Here is a 14,019-nt window from a genome sequence, read left to right on the forward strand (position 1 = left end):
CACAGAATCACCTAGGGAGCTTGTTACAAGGGAAGCGCTCAGGGGCCCACCACCATGGTTCTGCTTCAGTACCTAAGGATCTGCATTTTAAGATGTACCTCTCCCCCAGGAATCCCGGTACAGGAGGTCCAGGGTCCACACTTTGGGAACTACTAGTTCTTGCAAAAAGATCCCTTGACAGCCCATCACCAGCAAGGAACAATTATTTGCCTGTGACAGTATTCCTTTCCAGCCCCTCTTAGATTTCTCTGCTTCCCTCCCCCATAATATCCTATTGGATGATAGCCAATGCTAAGATTCAACTTCCAACTCCTTTATTTACCCTCTCCAAGCCTCAGTTTTCTCAAATGAGGTAATACCTACCTCACTGGGCTGCAGTGAGGATTAAATGAGAGGGTATCTTATGCATAGTTCCTGACATTCAAAAAGTGTCCAATAAACATGAGTTCATGGACCTTGCCTTCTGATTTCTAGCTCCTCAAAAAGTATCAGTGGCTAAGCTGGCCTCTTTTGTATTCCTACAGGTTTTTAAACAGTGGTCCTGAGGAGGACCAGGGGATAATCAAGGTGATGACTTCCCCCAGACTCATTCCCGTGTGGAAGGATTTTAAATACCTTATAAATGACATGATACATAAAAGCAAGGTAATGTATATGTAGAACATAAACATGTTACTGGCCTCTATCTATCTTAAGATTTATGAGCACTTCAGGGGAGCACAGATCCACTATGCAGGAAGCAGGCAGGGTAGATGATAAAGACAACTGTCCCCTTAGTAGAAAGTGGGCCATCAACTTCCAAATGAGTCTAGAGACCTCTTGCAAGGACATTTTGATGGTGAGAGGTTAACACTTTGAAGCATTTCAGAAGAACCAACCCTCTGGGAAGAGAGATTTTTCTAAAAGAGAATGGAGAAGGCACCAGAGAGAACATCTGCCAACCTCAGTTTTGCTATGGCTGGCTCTGTGTAAAAGGATCCCAGGTGCATGTTTCATAGCACATGCTCTATCACAGTGGGATAATACACACACACACACACACACACACACACACACACACACATATAGTGTGTGTGTGTCTATATATATATATATTAAGTGTGTGTATATGTATTTGTGTATATATGTGTGTGTGTGTGTGTGTATATATATATATATATATATATATATATACACACACATAAAAAAATCTTCCTCTGTCAAACTTCAAGGCCAGATAGGGTGTCCTAAAAGTCTTACTTAGTGCAGTTTTAGGCTTTAATAAAGCTGTGCTGACTTTTGGGATACTGTGTTACTTTACATGTGGGCATATGGCAGTGCACTTGCCTTTGTAATCTGTTAAATGTGTCTTTTATGACATATGTACCTTTTAGACAGGAGGGAGAATGTTAGAGGACATGTTGGGAAGAACATCAGTTTTCTCCTGTGCTCACACCATAAAGTTTGCCCATATAGGCCCTATAGCGGTTTGGTTCGCTTTTGTGTTGGGGGTTTTGTTACATGCTTGTGAAGTATAGTGTCCCACAGGTGATAAATTGTCCTTGTGTGGGAGCCACAGGAGTGATTCTTGGGGCTGAGGCGTAACTTTGAGAACTGCTTTAATTGTGACTTGCATGAGAATATATTTAGTGTATATGTGTCCTGGTCTCTTAGTTTATGCCATGCCTCTCCCCAGCAAACTTTAGATGACCCAAAGATTGATGTAGTTGTGTTGAGTGACCGGTCCCAGATCCTGTTCAAAGAGTCTCGCCATCCTCAAAATATGCCACTTATATGCTATTACTTCAGTGATGCCCACTTCTTTGCTTCCCTCCCGTGGGTGACAACAAGCACAAAAGAAATACAGGTAAAACTACCCAGCCTTTCTTCTTAGCCCATTCTACAGGGGCCATGCCCATGTAAGTTCTGACCCTAGATTAACCCAGAAAGATACACCCCTTGAATGAAAGTGACCTGGATCCAGGATTCCCCGTTCATCCTTTCTCCAATTACAGTCTCTGTGTTGAACAGATTTTATGGTTCTCCTAAAGTAGGCCAAGGTTAGGGAAAGAGTCTTAGGTTTCCTGCTTCTACAATATTTCCAACTCCCAAAACCAGGGGGTAAAATCACTCTAGAGTCTTCCAGTTTCTCCTTAGCAAGAGAAAAATAGCTGAGTATTCTGCCCTTTCTTCTTCCACTATCTTTTCTAGGCAGCTCCCATCTTTTTCTCTTCTAGGCTGTGGTATGGATGAAGAGCAAAACTGAGGACATGGTGCAGAAGAGAACATTCTCCATGACTGAACGACTGCCGCCCATCCAGTCCATGGTTCACACAGGTTCCTTTCATATCCTCGTGGTCTACTGTGGTGACCTGCTCCTGCGGCTCTTTGGGGACCACTTTCAGTCATTCAAACCCCTAGGTATAGTGCCCTGCCGCTTTAACATCAGCTGCCTCTGCTATGACCCAGAAATGAAGATGCTTCTGTCGGGAATCCTGGGGGCAGTGGTCACCTGGATCATGGAGCAGAGTGGCAAGGGTCTCCAAATAGCCCACATGGTTTCCATGCCTGGTGATGAGCTTGTCCACAACATCATGTTGAACGGCCCCAATGGCTCCCTTGTAGCCCTATGTGAGACTGTGGTGAGGGTCCTTGAGCGCCAGGGCCACGGCCGGCTGGCAGAGGTGAAGAGGTTCCCTTCCACCACCAGTGGCTCCTCAATCACCTGCTGCTTCACCTGTTTTGAGCAGGGCTTTCTCTATGCTGGAAACAGGACTGGGGAAATCCAAGTGTGGAGCCTCAATCAGGGGCACGCACTCCACAGTTTCAAGGCCCATTTCTCATCGGTGATATGTATCCGCAGCCGGCCAGAAGCCCACACCCTGCTAACAGCCGGCCAAGAAAGCTTAATCAAGGAGTGGAACCTGACTTCAGGGAGTCTGCTGCGGCAGCTAGAACTTGGCGAGGAACTGTATCAACTCCAGTTTATTGATAGCACTACTTTCTTCTGCCAGACTACCCATTCTTTCTCCTTGCGCAGTCTGCCGTGCTTCTATAACCTCTTCAATGTCTGTGGCTCTGCTCCCAAGCAGATACGTCGGGTCCGCTGTGGCAATAACTGGTTCCGGATCCTGTGCACTACTGAGGATGGCTTGTTGCGCTTTGTGTCCCCACTAACAGGGAATCTTCTGGTTATCACCTGGCCCTTCTCAATCCTGGACCGGGCTGTGGATTGGGCCTATGACCCAGATAAAGAGGAGCTCTTTGTAGCAACAGGCAGCTCAGATGTGCTGGTATTTGACACAACCCGCTGCCCTTGCCCAGCCAAGTATCTTATATGCACCTCACCAGATTCTCAGGACTTGGTACAATGCCTGGCTTATGGGCATTTCCACCTGGGTCGGGGTCTAGAAGGACTAATGTTCTCTGGACACCAGAGTGGTGTGATCAGAGTGCTTTCCCAGCACAGCTGTGCCCAAATAGAGAAACTCATGCACTTCGGGGCTGTATTAGCACTCTCTACACTGCCTGGAGGGCTTTCTGGTTGCCGAGAAAACTCTTTGCTCTGTTCCTATGGAATGGATGACTATGTACACCTATCAGAAGCTGTGCTTGAAGGGGTGAGAGTGCAGCTGCAGCCCCTTGCCAGCATTCTCAGCAGCTGTAAGCTAACACACTTGATACTCTTGCCCAAGTCTGTGAGTGCCATCACGGAGACTAACTGCCTGCGTCTCTGGAAGTTCCATGACTTTCTGTCCTCTGGGTCACAGGAAGGCTCAACGTTCATAGACACATTGCCTCTGCACCAGTGTACCATCACATCTTTTGATGTCTGCCTATCCTTGAGTCTTTTTGTCACGGGTGGCAGTGATGGCTCTGTCCGGATCTGGAACTTCCATGGTAGACTCATAGCCATGCTGGACTCATCATTGCACTTTGGCCCACTCTGCTTTGCAAATGACCGGGGTGACCTGCTAGTCACTTTCAACCAGAGTCTTTATCTGGTGTCCTGTTTAAAACTGCTTCCCTCAGCCCTGCTGGCTCGCCTTTCCCTTATAGGTTTGACAGATGAAGTGCTAGAAGTTCCTAAGCCTTTCATACCAAGCTTCTTCTTCTCCTTTGAGACCATGTTTGTGCCCAAGTATATCTACTTTGGACAAGGGCAACAGCAATTAGTGGGTCTGGAGAACCTTGTCAATAATCGGGCCATCGCCTTTGATCATAATGTGCCACACGTCATAGAAGATGAGCAAGGGAGCCCTGTGTTACTGTCTTCCTTCAGACACGATTCCTTGTATAAGGAAGCTGATTGGACACAGGTGAAAAAACCTCTGCATTCCCATTATGTTCTTCCTCCCCAGCTACAGCTGACTACCTGGGATGGACTCAACCCTTACCAGATACTGCAATACTACTTTGGCCATGGGCAGAAATGGCTCTTGGCTCCTGATTGCTACATTCCTAACTCAGTGATTCGTGCCCGGCTTTGGCCACAGGGCAGCCCAATATACCTACAGTGCAACCTGCACTCACCCATGCGGGACCTGGAACGGGACAAGTCTCAACAATTCTTCTTCTGGCACGGTAGGGCAAGAGCTATAAGTGATGTAGGAGAATATGCACGTGAAAAGGAGGATGAAGACTTCCTTGAAATAAGAGCGTCAAAGGATATAACTTACAGTGTCCTTACAGACTCAGCAAACTGCAGTTGGCTGGGAAGAAAGATGAGTGAAGTAGCTATCAATAGCCTGATAGAGACAATTCTCAATATTATGATCCATGCTTCTCCACTGAAGTACCAGAGCTGTATTGGTACACTAGGGCAAATCTTTGCCTCTTACCAGGTTCCTCCACTCCTGCGTGCTGAAACAGCCCGTCGTCTGTTGGATGATACAACCAATTCCAATCCACTGATCCGAGAGCTAGCCTGGGAAGGGCTGAAGTGTCTAGGAATGATTACACATCTCTTTGCCGTGCCTCTGGCCCAAAGACTAATGGACAAAGACGAAAGAGTAAGGAATAAGGCCCTGAGCCTCATGGCTGAGACTGGAATCCACTCTAAGACCTCACTCTTAAACTTGATCCAGAACGAAGATACTTTCCGGGAGATGCAGTAAGTTCTTTGTGCCTTCCTCAGTTCTTTACTAGCTTCTGATTTTCTTCTTCCCCTTTCCCATTTTTCCCTTCTCTGCCTTCACTGTCTCTTCATCTCTGTTCATTAGCTCTTTCTGTCCTTTTTCCTTGTTCATAGTCTTTTTCCATTCCTATACTATCCTGATGATCCCCTAACTGCTCACTCCTTTCTCCATTTCTTCTCCTATTCCTGTTTGTCCCCTACCTCTTCAAGTGCCCCTTTTTCACCCTCTTCTCCTACCCTTGAAGGCCCCATACAGGTCACGCCATGCATTACCATCTTGGCTTCCTAGACTTTTTCTTTCTTCTTCGCCATTCTTTACCTCTACATACTCTGTCTCTGTTGGTCATGTTGTCAAGTCCCCTGCCTGTTCCATAGCTGTTCTTTCCTTCTCATTCTCCCTCTTGTCCCTGATTCAGCATGGTCCTTCCTCTCCTTTGACTTTCATAGGCAGGAAATGATTGGGGAAGAAACCCTGGACCATCTGCTGGGAATGCAGGCCACAGATCTCCAAATCCTTCATACCCAAGTGGAGCAGCGATTGAATGAAAACCTGATCTTATCACTGGGTGATGAAAAGCCTACTTTTTCTTTAGATGTCTCAGGGGCTTCTGAACTTACCGCCCTTTCCAACCAACTTGATACAGCTCCTGAAGAACCTGAAGTTGCCTACAAGCCCAGCAAAGGCCAAAGATGGGGCCGAGTAGGCGGCAGAAAGCATAGTATGTATGGGGTGATCTGGTTAATGCCTCAGGGTCCCCAAGAGGCAGGGTAGTTAAGGCTAACTTGGGTCAAGAGGTATCAGATAGGAACAGAGGTAAGTGGAAAGATCCTTTCACAGAAAAGAACCTTCCTAGGAAGAATCCACCCAAATTCAGAGAGACTCCAAAACCTATCTCTGTAAGACTTGACAGAGGTCAGGGAGGCAGGGGAGGGAGGAGGGAAGGGACTGGGAATAAAGCAAGGAGAATGCCTTTTTTTTTTAAAAAAAGGCCTCAGCCCCCTCTGTTGCTACATCTGTTATGGCAGTTCCTCTTAGCTCATATCAGATTTTGGGAAGGGCTTCATTTAAGCCTCCCAAGCTTCCCTTATCTACATCTCCTGATTCTCCCTATAGCCCGAAAATTTTTGCAGAGCCTCAAGAAGATGAAAGAGACTGGCACAGAGCCAGGTCCCTTAGAGGGTGAAGGTGATCAGAGTGAAGCTGCACCAACTGAGAGGGAGGAGTGTAGGTCTTCAACCTCCAGTACACTAAAGATTTCAAAAGATGACGAACAAGAGCCTCCAGGGATAGATGCCTCAAAGGATCATGTTGCATTGAAGATGCTGAGGAAGATACGTGACAAAAGAGGCAGGAAAGCAACACTTCAGAAACCCATAGAGAGGCGCAAGAGGAAGACAATAGACGCTGAAGTTACAGTTGAGGACCCTCCATATCCTATAAGGAGAGAATCGGTTGTGAAGCTGGTGGAAGTCAGAGGGCAGAGTGCCTCTGGAGCTCCTGGCCACAGGACTACCCCTGGAGATGGCTCATCATGGCGGGACGATCTATGTCGTCTTATGACCCTGAGGATATCTGGTTCCCAGACAAAAATGTCAGAAGCTCTAAACACTGAGCTAGTGACCATGGCTCAGGCGGTGCTGGCAGATCGACGGCCCAGCTGGGAGCTCTTTCAGGAGATCTGCCCCCTGTTGAAGAAAGAAAGTAAGGAACGGCTTGAGGACCTTGACTGGGATGTAGCCTGGCCAGAGGAGAAACCAGTTTTTCCTCATGCAGGAGCAATTAGAGAGGACATGGTGATCAGTGACAAGGAAGAGGAGACAAAAGAGGAGCAAGAGCGAAAGAAAGAAAGGGATGTGCTGGACTTGTGGGAAACCCAGGTGATTCCAAACAAAGGCAAGAAAAAGAAAGTTGTTTTTTTAGAACCAGACGTAACCAAGGGAAAACGAATATCAAAGAAAGAAGAGAAGAAACCCTCTAAGAAGCCTTCTAAGCAGGAGGGGAAAGCAGTCCAGCAGGAAATAAAAGTGGATAAAAAAGAGAGGAAAAAAACCAAAGAAGAGGAGACGGACGTGAGTCAGGAAGTGGGGGAAAAGGCCAAATTAGAGGAGAAAGTGGTTGAGCAAGAAGGAAGACCAGTTAAGGAAGAGACAAAACTGTCTCGGCAGGAGTGGAAGAAGCTCTGGGATCAGTGGAAACAGGCCAACAGTGAGACGAGGATATCCTGGGATGAATGGAAGAAAGCCTGGGAAAGCAGGCGTCTTCAGGAAGAGGAGAAGCTCCATGAGGAAGAAGAAAAGCTGTTCCCAGATGAGGAAGAGCTGGAGAGGGACAAGAAGAAGCAGACATGGGATAAATGGTCACAGATCTGGGAAAAGATGTCAGCCAGGGCCAGGGAGCAATTGTTGGAGGATGAGGAGGAAGTGACCCTGGAGGAAGAATTGTCTCAGGAGTGGGAAGGAGAAGAAGCAGCAGCAGCAGCAGAAGAAGAAGAGCTGATGACAGAAGAGCAGAGACAGATCCATCAAGAATATAAACAGGCACAGGTTGAGAGGAAACGGGCCCAAGTTGAAATAAAACGAGCCCAAGAAGAGAGGAAGCTGGCACAAGAAGTAGAGAAGCTAGCACAGGAAGAGAGAAAACTGGCTCAGGAAGAGAGAAACATGGCCAGAGACTATGAGAAACTGGCCCAGAAAGACAGGAAAATGGAGGAGGTAGAGAGGAAGTTTATCCAGAATGAGGAAAAACTAGCCCAAAGAGAGGAGATGCTAACCCAGGAAGCAGAGAAATTGGCCCAGCGAAGGAAGAAACTGGCCATGAAATTGGAGAAACTGGCTCAAGAAGAAGAGAAAAAAGCAAAGAAAGGAGGGAAGCTAGCTGAGGTAAAAAAGATATTGGTCCAGAAATTGGAAAAACTGGCCCAGAAGGAGCAAGATGTAGCATGGCAAGAAAAGGAACTAGCCCAGGAATTGGAGGACCTGGCATGGGAAGAGGAGGAACTGAATCAGGAAGAGGAGGAACTGGTCAATGAAGAGGAGAGACTGGATCAGGAGGAGATGACACTGGCCTCTCAAGAGGAGAAACTGAATGTGGAAGAGAAAGAAGTGGTCCAGGAAGAAGAACTGCTGATCCAGAAAGAGGAGAAACTGGTCCAGGACAAGGAAAAACTGGCTGAGGAAAAGGAAAGACTTGGCCAGAAAAGGGAGCAATTGATGGAGAATAAGCAAAAGTTGGCCCAGGAAGAAGAGCTGCTGATCCAGGAAGAGAAGAAACTGGCCCAGGACAATGTAAAATTTCCTGAAGAAGAGGAAAGACTTGGCCAGAAAAGGGAGCAACTGATGGAGAACAAGCAGAAATTGGCCCAAGAAGAAGAGCTACTGATCCAGGATGAGAAGAAACTGACCCAGGACATGGAAACACTGCCTGGGGAGGAGGCAAGACTTGTCCAGAAAAGGGAACAATTGCTAAAGAATAAGCAAAAACTGGCCCAGGAAAGGAATAAATTGGTCCAGAGCAAGGAAGAACTCCCCAAAACCAAGGAGATACTAGCCTGGAGGCAGAAGACTCTGGCTCAGGAGAAGGTGAAACTGGCTCAGAGGAAAGAAAACTTAATCCAGCTCAAAGAAAGTCTCACTGAGAAGAGAAAGAAATCAGACCAAGAAAAGGAGAAACTGGACATGTACAAGAAGAGACTGGTTCAGATAGAGAAGAAGCTGATGGAGGAAAAGGAGAAACTTTTCCAGAAGAAGGAGAAATTGGCTGCTATAGAGGAAAAACTGACCCAATTAGAGGAAAGGCTGGCTGAGGAACAGCACCAAATAGCCCAGGACAAAATGAAATTAGCTATGGAAAAGAGGGTGATATTCCAAGCACTGAAACAGCTCAGAGGTGACTGGTCTATTACTAAGGAAGGAAAGGCATTGGGCATGGAAATAAAGAAATTGGCCTGGGAGAAGGTGAGACTGGCTGAGGGAAAGGCAACTCTCTTTAAAAAAGAGACTCAAGAAACTTCAAGACAGGGAAGACCAATTAAGGATGAACTAGAACTAATTAAGAGGAAATTGTCACTAGAGGAAAAGATACTGGTCTATGAAGATAGGATACTGGCCACAGAGCAAACAGACATTACCAAAGGAGAACTGGAGTTTACTAGAGGAGGGAGAGTATGTGCCCAGGAAGAAAGGAAGCTAGCCAAATTAATAAGGAAGATGGCTAAAGAAAGCAAGGGCATTTCCAAGGAACCATTAAAAGTAAGCAGCAAAATCTTAAAGATACTTCAAGGCCTTATCAAAAAAGAAAGGAAACTAACCCAGGAAGAAATAGAGATGACAAAGTTAAAGAGGTCTTTCATTACTAAGGAAAAGGAATTGAACAAGGTACAGAATGAACTTGATGCCAAGGAGTGGGATTTTTCTGAGGAACAACCAGAAATTGCCACAGATGAGAAGAAACTGGCTAAGAGGCAGAGAGAACTGGCCAAGGAAATGAGAAGACTGATAAAGAAAGAGAAAAAGATGACTGAGGAAGAAAGCAGATTGGCCAGGCAACACAGAGAAGTCATACAGGAAGAAGAGGAGGATGAAATAACAGAGGAAGAAGAGGCAAAGCCATTCCTTAAACAAAGGTCAAGAAAGAGAAAAAAGCTAAAGAGAGTTGATTTGCAACAGGAAGAGTTTCTCAGTCAAGAGGATGAGGTGAAAAGTGTGAAAAGTGAAGAGAGCTTTTCTGAAGAAATGGAAAGCTTATTAGATGAAATAGAGCGAGAGAGTTTGTCTGAAGAGGAGGAGGAGGAGGAAGAGGAGGAAATGGAAGAGGAGGAAGAAGAGGAAGGGAAGGAGAAGAAGAAGAAAAAGAAGAAGAAGGTGCAGGAGGAGGAAGTGTTTGAGAAGGAGGAAAGCATGAGTGAGGAAGAGATGGAGCGTTTGAGTGAGAAAGAGGGGGAGGAAGAGGAGAGAAGCTCATTGGAAGAAGAGGTAGACAAGAAGAAAGAGATCTTTAAAAAAGAAAAACTATTTAAGTTACCAGGAGAAAGAAAAAAGGACTTAAAAGGAAGAGAAGCAGTCCCTTCTATTGAGAAAAGAATCCCCAAGGTCAAAGGCAGAGCTATAAAACTTGAAGTTCTCAAAAGCCCTCCCAAGCAACTGATCTCAGTAGTTCTGGGGAGGGAAGAGAAGATACCAGTGCCAGGGTCAACTAAACAAATATCCTGGGAAGATAAGGCCACAGTACTTGAGACGTCCAGGGTATTCCCAGGGACAGGGTTTATGGATAAACAAGAAGAATTGTTGAAGAAATATAAGCCCATACCTCTACAAGTTTTGGATACAGTTTTGGAGTCCCAAGAGCCTGACTTAAAGACCCCATATTTATCCTACATATTGAAGAAGACCATGGAAGCTCATAAACTCCAAGGCAAACAACTAGGGGCCAAGTGGCAGTGGCTTCTGCAGCGTCATCCATCTCTGAAGGGACAGACTGAGGTACAATTACCTGTGTCCAAAATCCTGGCTGAGGAAATATATGCAGACATCAGCCTCTCAGATGTAGAGTGGATCCACCATGTCCTAGAACAGATGGAGGCAGGAGAACCGCTTTCCAGGGATAGTTTCCACAGATTGTGCCAGCTTCTCAAAGACCTCACTGCAAAGGAAAACTTAGAGTGGATGCATCTGGCCAAACTTGAAGCCATTGTGTACCGTCACAAGCAGAACTTGGAATCACGAAGCACAAGTATCTCAAAACCCAGTAAGGAGCCCATGGGTCCAAAATACCTGAAAGTGATCCCTCCTATAAAAGGAAAGGAAAAGGAAAGCTGGCTAAAACCTTTGGCTGTCACCACACCAAAGTCCCCATTAGCTACCAAAATGATTCCAGACCTGAAGGCTATAAATTGGCATCTTCTAGGAGAGCCTTACAGGAGTGTGCGGGCAGAGCAGATATCCACTGCTCGCAAGGAGATGGAGATGCAACACCATTATCCTCCAACAAGAGACATTTTCACAGGTGCCCTTGACCCTGTGGAAAAACAAACCCTAGCACTGATGTTTCAAAAGGACTTCTGGGCTTTTAAGGATAAGGGCAGGTCTGCCAAATTGCCCAAGTTGGAAAAGAAGGCACAGCCCATCTCTAAAAAAAAGGACGAGGTGCCTCTATGGGAGACATTTGTGGCAATGTACCATGTTTTGCGGATGTTGCAGGAGCGATACGCGAAAGACAGTGCTGCTTGGATGGAACAGTTCTACCGTCTCATGGACCTGTACCAGCTTAAGTCCCCCCGAATCCAGAGGCTACTACAGGAACTGCTATTGAGAGGGGCACCCCAATCCCAAGAGATCATTTACAAAGAGGCCCTAAAGGCCACGGAGCTAGTTCCTGGGGAGCGGTTGTTCTACCACCTGTTCTGTGGTGGCTCTCACACCCCTAAAGGTCCTCTGGAGTTCCAGGAGGTGGTTCCCCTCCCAGGGAAGAACAATGTACGTACCATGCTCCCTATGGGCATTGCCCAGTATGGGATCTTAGAACTTGCCTGGAAGAGCCTGCCGCAAGCTGATGTACACCTCACCAAGGAATTGCCCTACAACGTTGCTCCTACCCCCTAATCTGGGACTGAAGGGGCAGGACTTTTCATTCCCACCTGGAGAAAGGCCTTGTCACCAGAATTTAGACCTTTATCCCTAGGGCCCACACAGAGGTAGAGCCATGCCAAAGTTCTTTCCCTATCTAGTTCCAGAAACCAGCTTTTATATGTGGAATAAAGAGGAGATTCTCATTTATAACAAGCACTGTGATGTGTCCCTTTTCCTCAAATGTTGCTTCTCCAGAAAGGTAGCCAGGGAGACCAGATACTCACATACTCTTGAGAGTGGGAAGACTTCCCCAAAGCCAGTGGTGCTCACTCACCCTCTGGAGGCCTTCAGGCAGAAGAGTCTGTCCTTGTCCTCTTCCTTCCTTGCCCCTCACCATTCTCCCTTAAAGACCATAGGAAGGAAAGCACCTGGCACAAAAATGTATATTTGGCATTAATATAAGAGGCCTTGATATAATGGAAAGAAAATGGATTTTAGGATCAGAAGACCCAGTATTTTGCCCCTTGGTTTTGGGGGGTACACAGTGGAGGCAGACTCTTTCCTGACAATAGTTCTGCATGCTGATGACTTGAGTACCAAACAGCAGTTATGGTGGGTGTTGAGGAGATCCTCAGAGAACAGGAAAAACTTCAGTAAGTTCTAGCCAGTACCAGCTGGTGACCTCATTACCGGATGGCATTAAGAGATGAGGCCATTTGAGGTTAAAGCAGGAAGAAAAGGAGGGAAGCCTATATCTTTCACTTCCTTTGCCAACCTGGACATGGGTTTTGGGTAGGATGATAGAATGAGAATTTGAAAGATTAGGTGTAAGCTCACATAGGCCCCCAGCTATCTAGGGACTTATGATCATTCCCTCTAGCAATATAGAAGACAACAGTTAAAGGGAAAGAGGTAGTAAAGTGGAGGAAGTTGTCACTGCCAGTAATACTGTTCCTCCCCGATCTCCTCTCCCCACTATAGAGACTTCAAAACTGCCTCTTTCCAGGTAAGCTGAGCCAACAGATTTTAGCAAGTAGCCCATCTATGCCATTTGCCACCCTCCATCCCAACCTCTCCTTTATTATTCTACTCCCTCCACCTGAGTTTGCTTTTGTGGGGAAGCCAGGAATAGAGGGCAAGAGAACATTTTGAGAAGTTGGATTCACCTTGAAGGCCAAGGGTAATGAGAGCCCTGAGTGTGTAGTTGGGCTCTTCCATGTCAGACTACATATCAGGCCACATGGAGTATATGAAAGCTGTGGGCTGGGGACAGGGAGCCTCAAAAAGGATGATTGACGCAGCAGCCAGGCAAGGCAGCAGAAGTAAGGATGGTCCAGCTGGCTCTGCAGCCTTGACCTGAATCATTTCTCCTTTTTGGCCTCTGTTTACTTGTCTGTGTCAAAAAGAGGAAAACGAACATATTACAAATATAAGGCATGGCAGAGGGGACATCACTACAGACCCTACAGACATTAAAAGGATGAAGACCAATATGAACAACTCTAGGGCCATAAATTTGACAACACAGATGAAAAGGACAAATTCCTTGAAAGATCCAGAAAGGGAATAGTAATACCTAACAAATTCATTTTGCAGGATATCAGTGGGTCCTCTGGTCAACAAACAAACAAACAAAACACAGTGACAAAAATAGTCTTAACTGTTGTCCCAGGGTCAGGAAGTCTATGGATGGCTCTTCAGGAAGCCTCAAAACCTTGGTACTGGCTACAACAACCTAGATATTATTTTGCCTTTGCCAGAATTGCAGAGACTAGGGCTTGTTTGTATTTTCTTTTTATTATGAGAAATTTCAATCACTAAAGTAGAAGAGAGTATTGTAATGAACCCCCAGACCCCCATCATTTAATTGTAAACATCTTGCAAAAATTGCTTCATCTGGGACTTCCCTGGTGGTGCAGTGGTTAAGAATCCACCTGCCAATGCAGGGGACACAGGTTCCATCGCTGGTCCGGGAAGATCCCACATGCTGCGGGGCAACTAAGCCCGTGCACCACAACTACTGAGCCTGCGCTCTAGAGCCCACATGCCACAACTACTGAGCCCGCGTGCCACAACTACTGAAGCCCATGCGCCTAGAGCCCGTGCTCCACAACAAGAGAAGCCACCTCAATGAGAAGCCTGTGCACTACAACAAAGAGTAGCTCCCACTCGCCGCAACTAGGGAAACCGCGCGCAGCAACAAAGGCCCAACGCAGCCAAAAATAAATATTTTTAAAAAATTGCTTCATCTAATTTTTCCTTTGTTGAAGTATTTTAAAATAAATCCCAGACATCATGATATTCCAACCCTAAATACTTTGATACTCGTCTCTAAAAAA

General features: G+C 46.2%; 1 protein-coding gene across 2 annotated transcripts; it reads left to right on the plus strand.

Moving 5' to 3' along the window:
- Positions 1-570: 570 nt before the first annotated feature.
- WDR87 (WD repeat domain 87) lies at positions 571-11,713 on the plus strand (the record flags this gene model as incomplete). Of its 2 annotated transcripts, XM_082677892.1 has the most annotated exons (7): positions 571-645; positions 1,676-1,846; positions 2,217-5,092; positions 5,564-5,835; positions 6,231-8,218; positions 8,345-8,401; positions 8,528-11,713. In XM_082677892.1, the coding sequence occupies 7 exons, from the start codon at positions 571-573 to the stop codon at positions 11,711-11,713; spliced, it is 8,625 nt and encodes a 2,874-aa protein (XP_082534018.1). The 2 variants fall into 2 exon arrangements, with proteins under 2 accessions (XP_082534018.1, XP_082534017.1); XM_082677891.1 differs by having other exon boundaries at positions 6,231-11,713.
- Positions 11,714-14,019: the final 2,306 nt, after the last annotated feature.

This window comes from Grampus griseus (genome assembly GCF_964374135.1).
Source record: "Grampus griseus genome assembly, chromosome: 19".
In the NCBI taxonomy this organism is placed as follows: domain Eukaryota; kingdom Metazoa; phylum Chordata; class Mammalia; order Artiodactyla; family Delphinidae; genus Grampus; species Grampus griseus.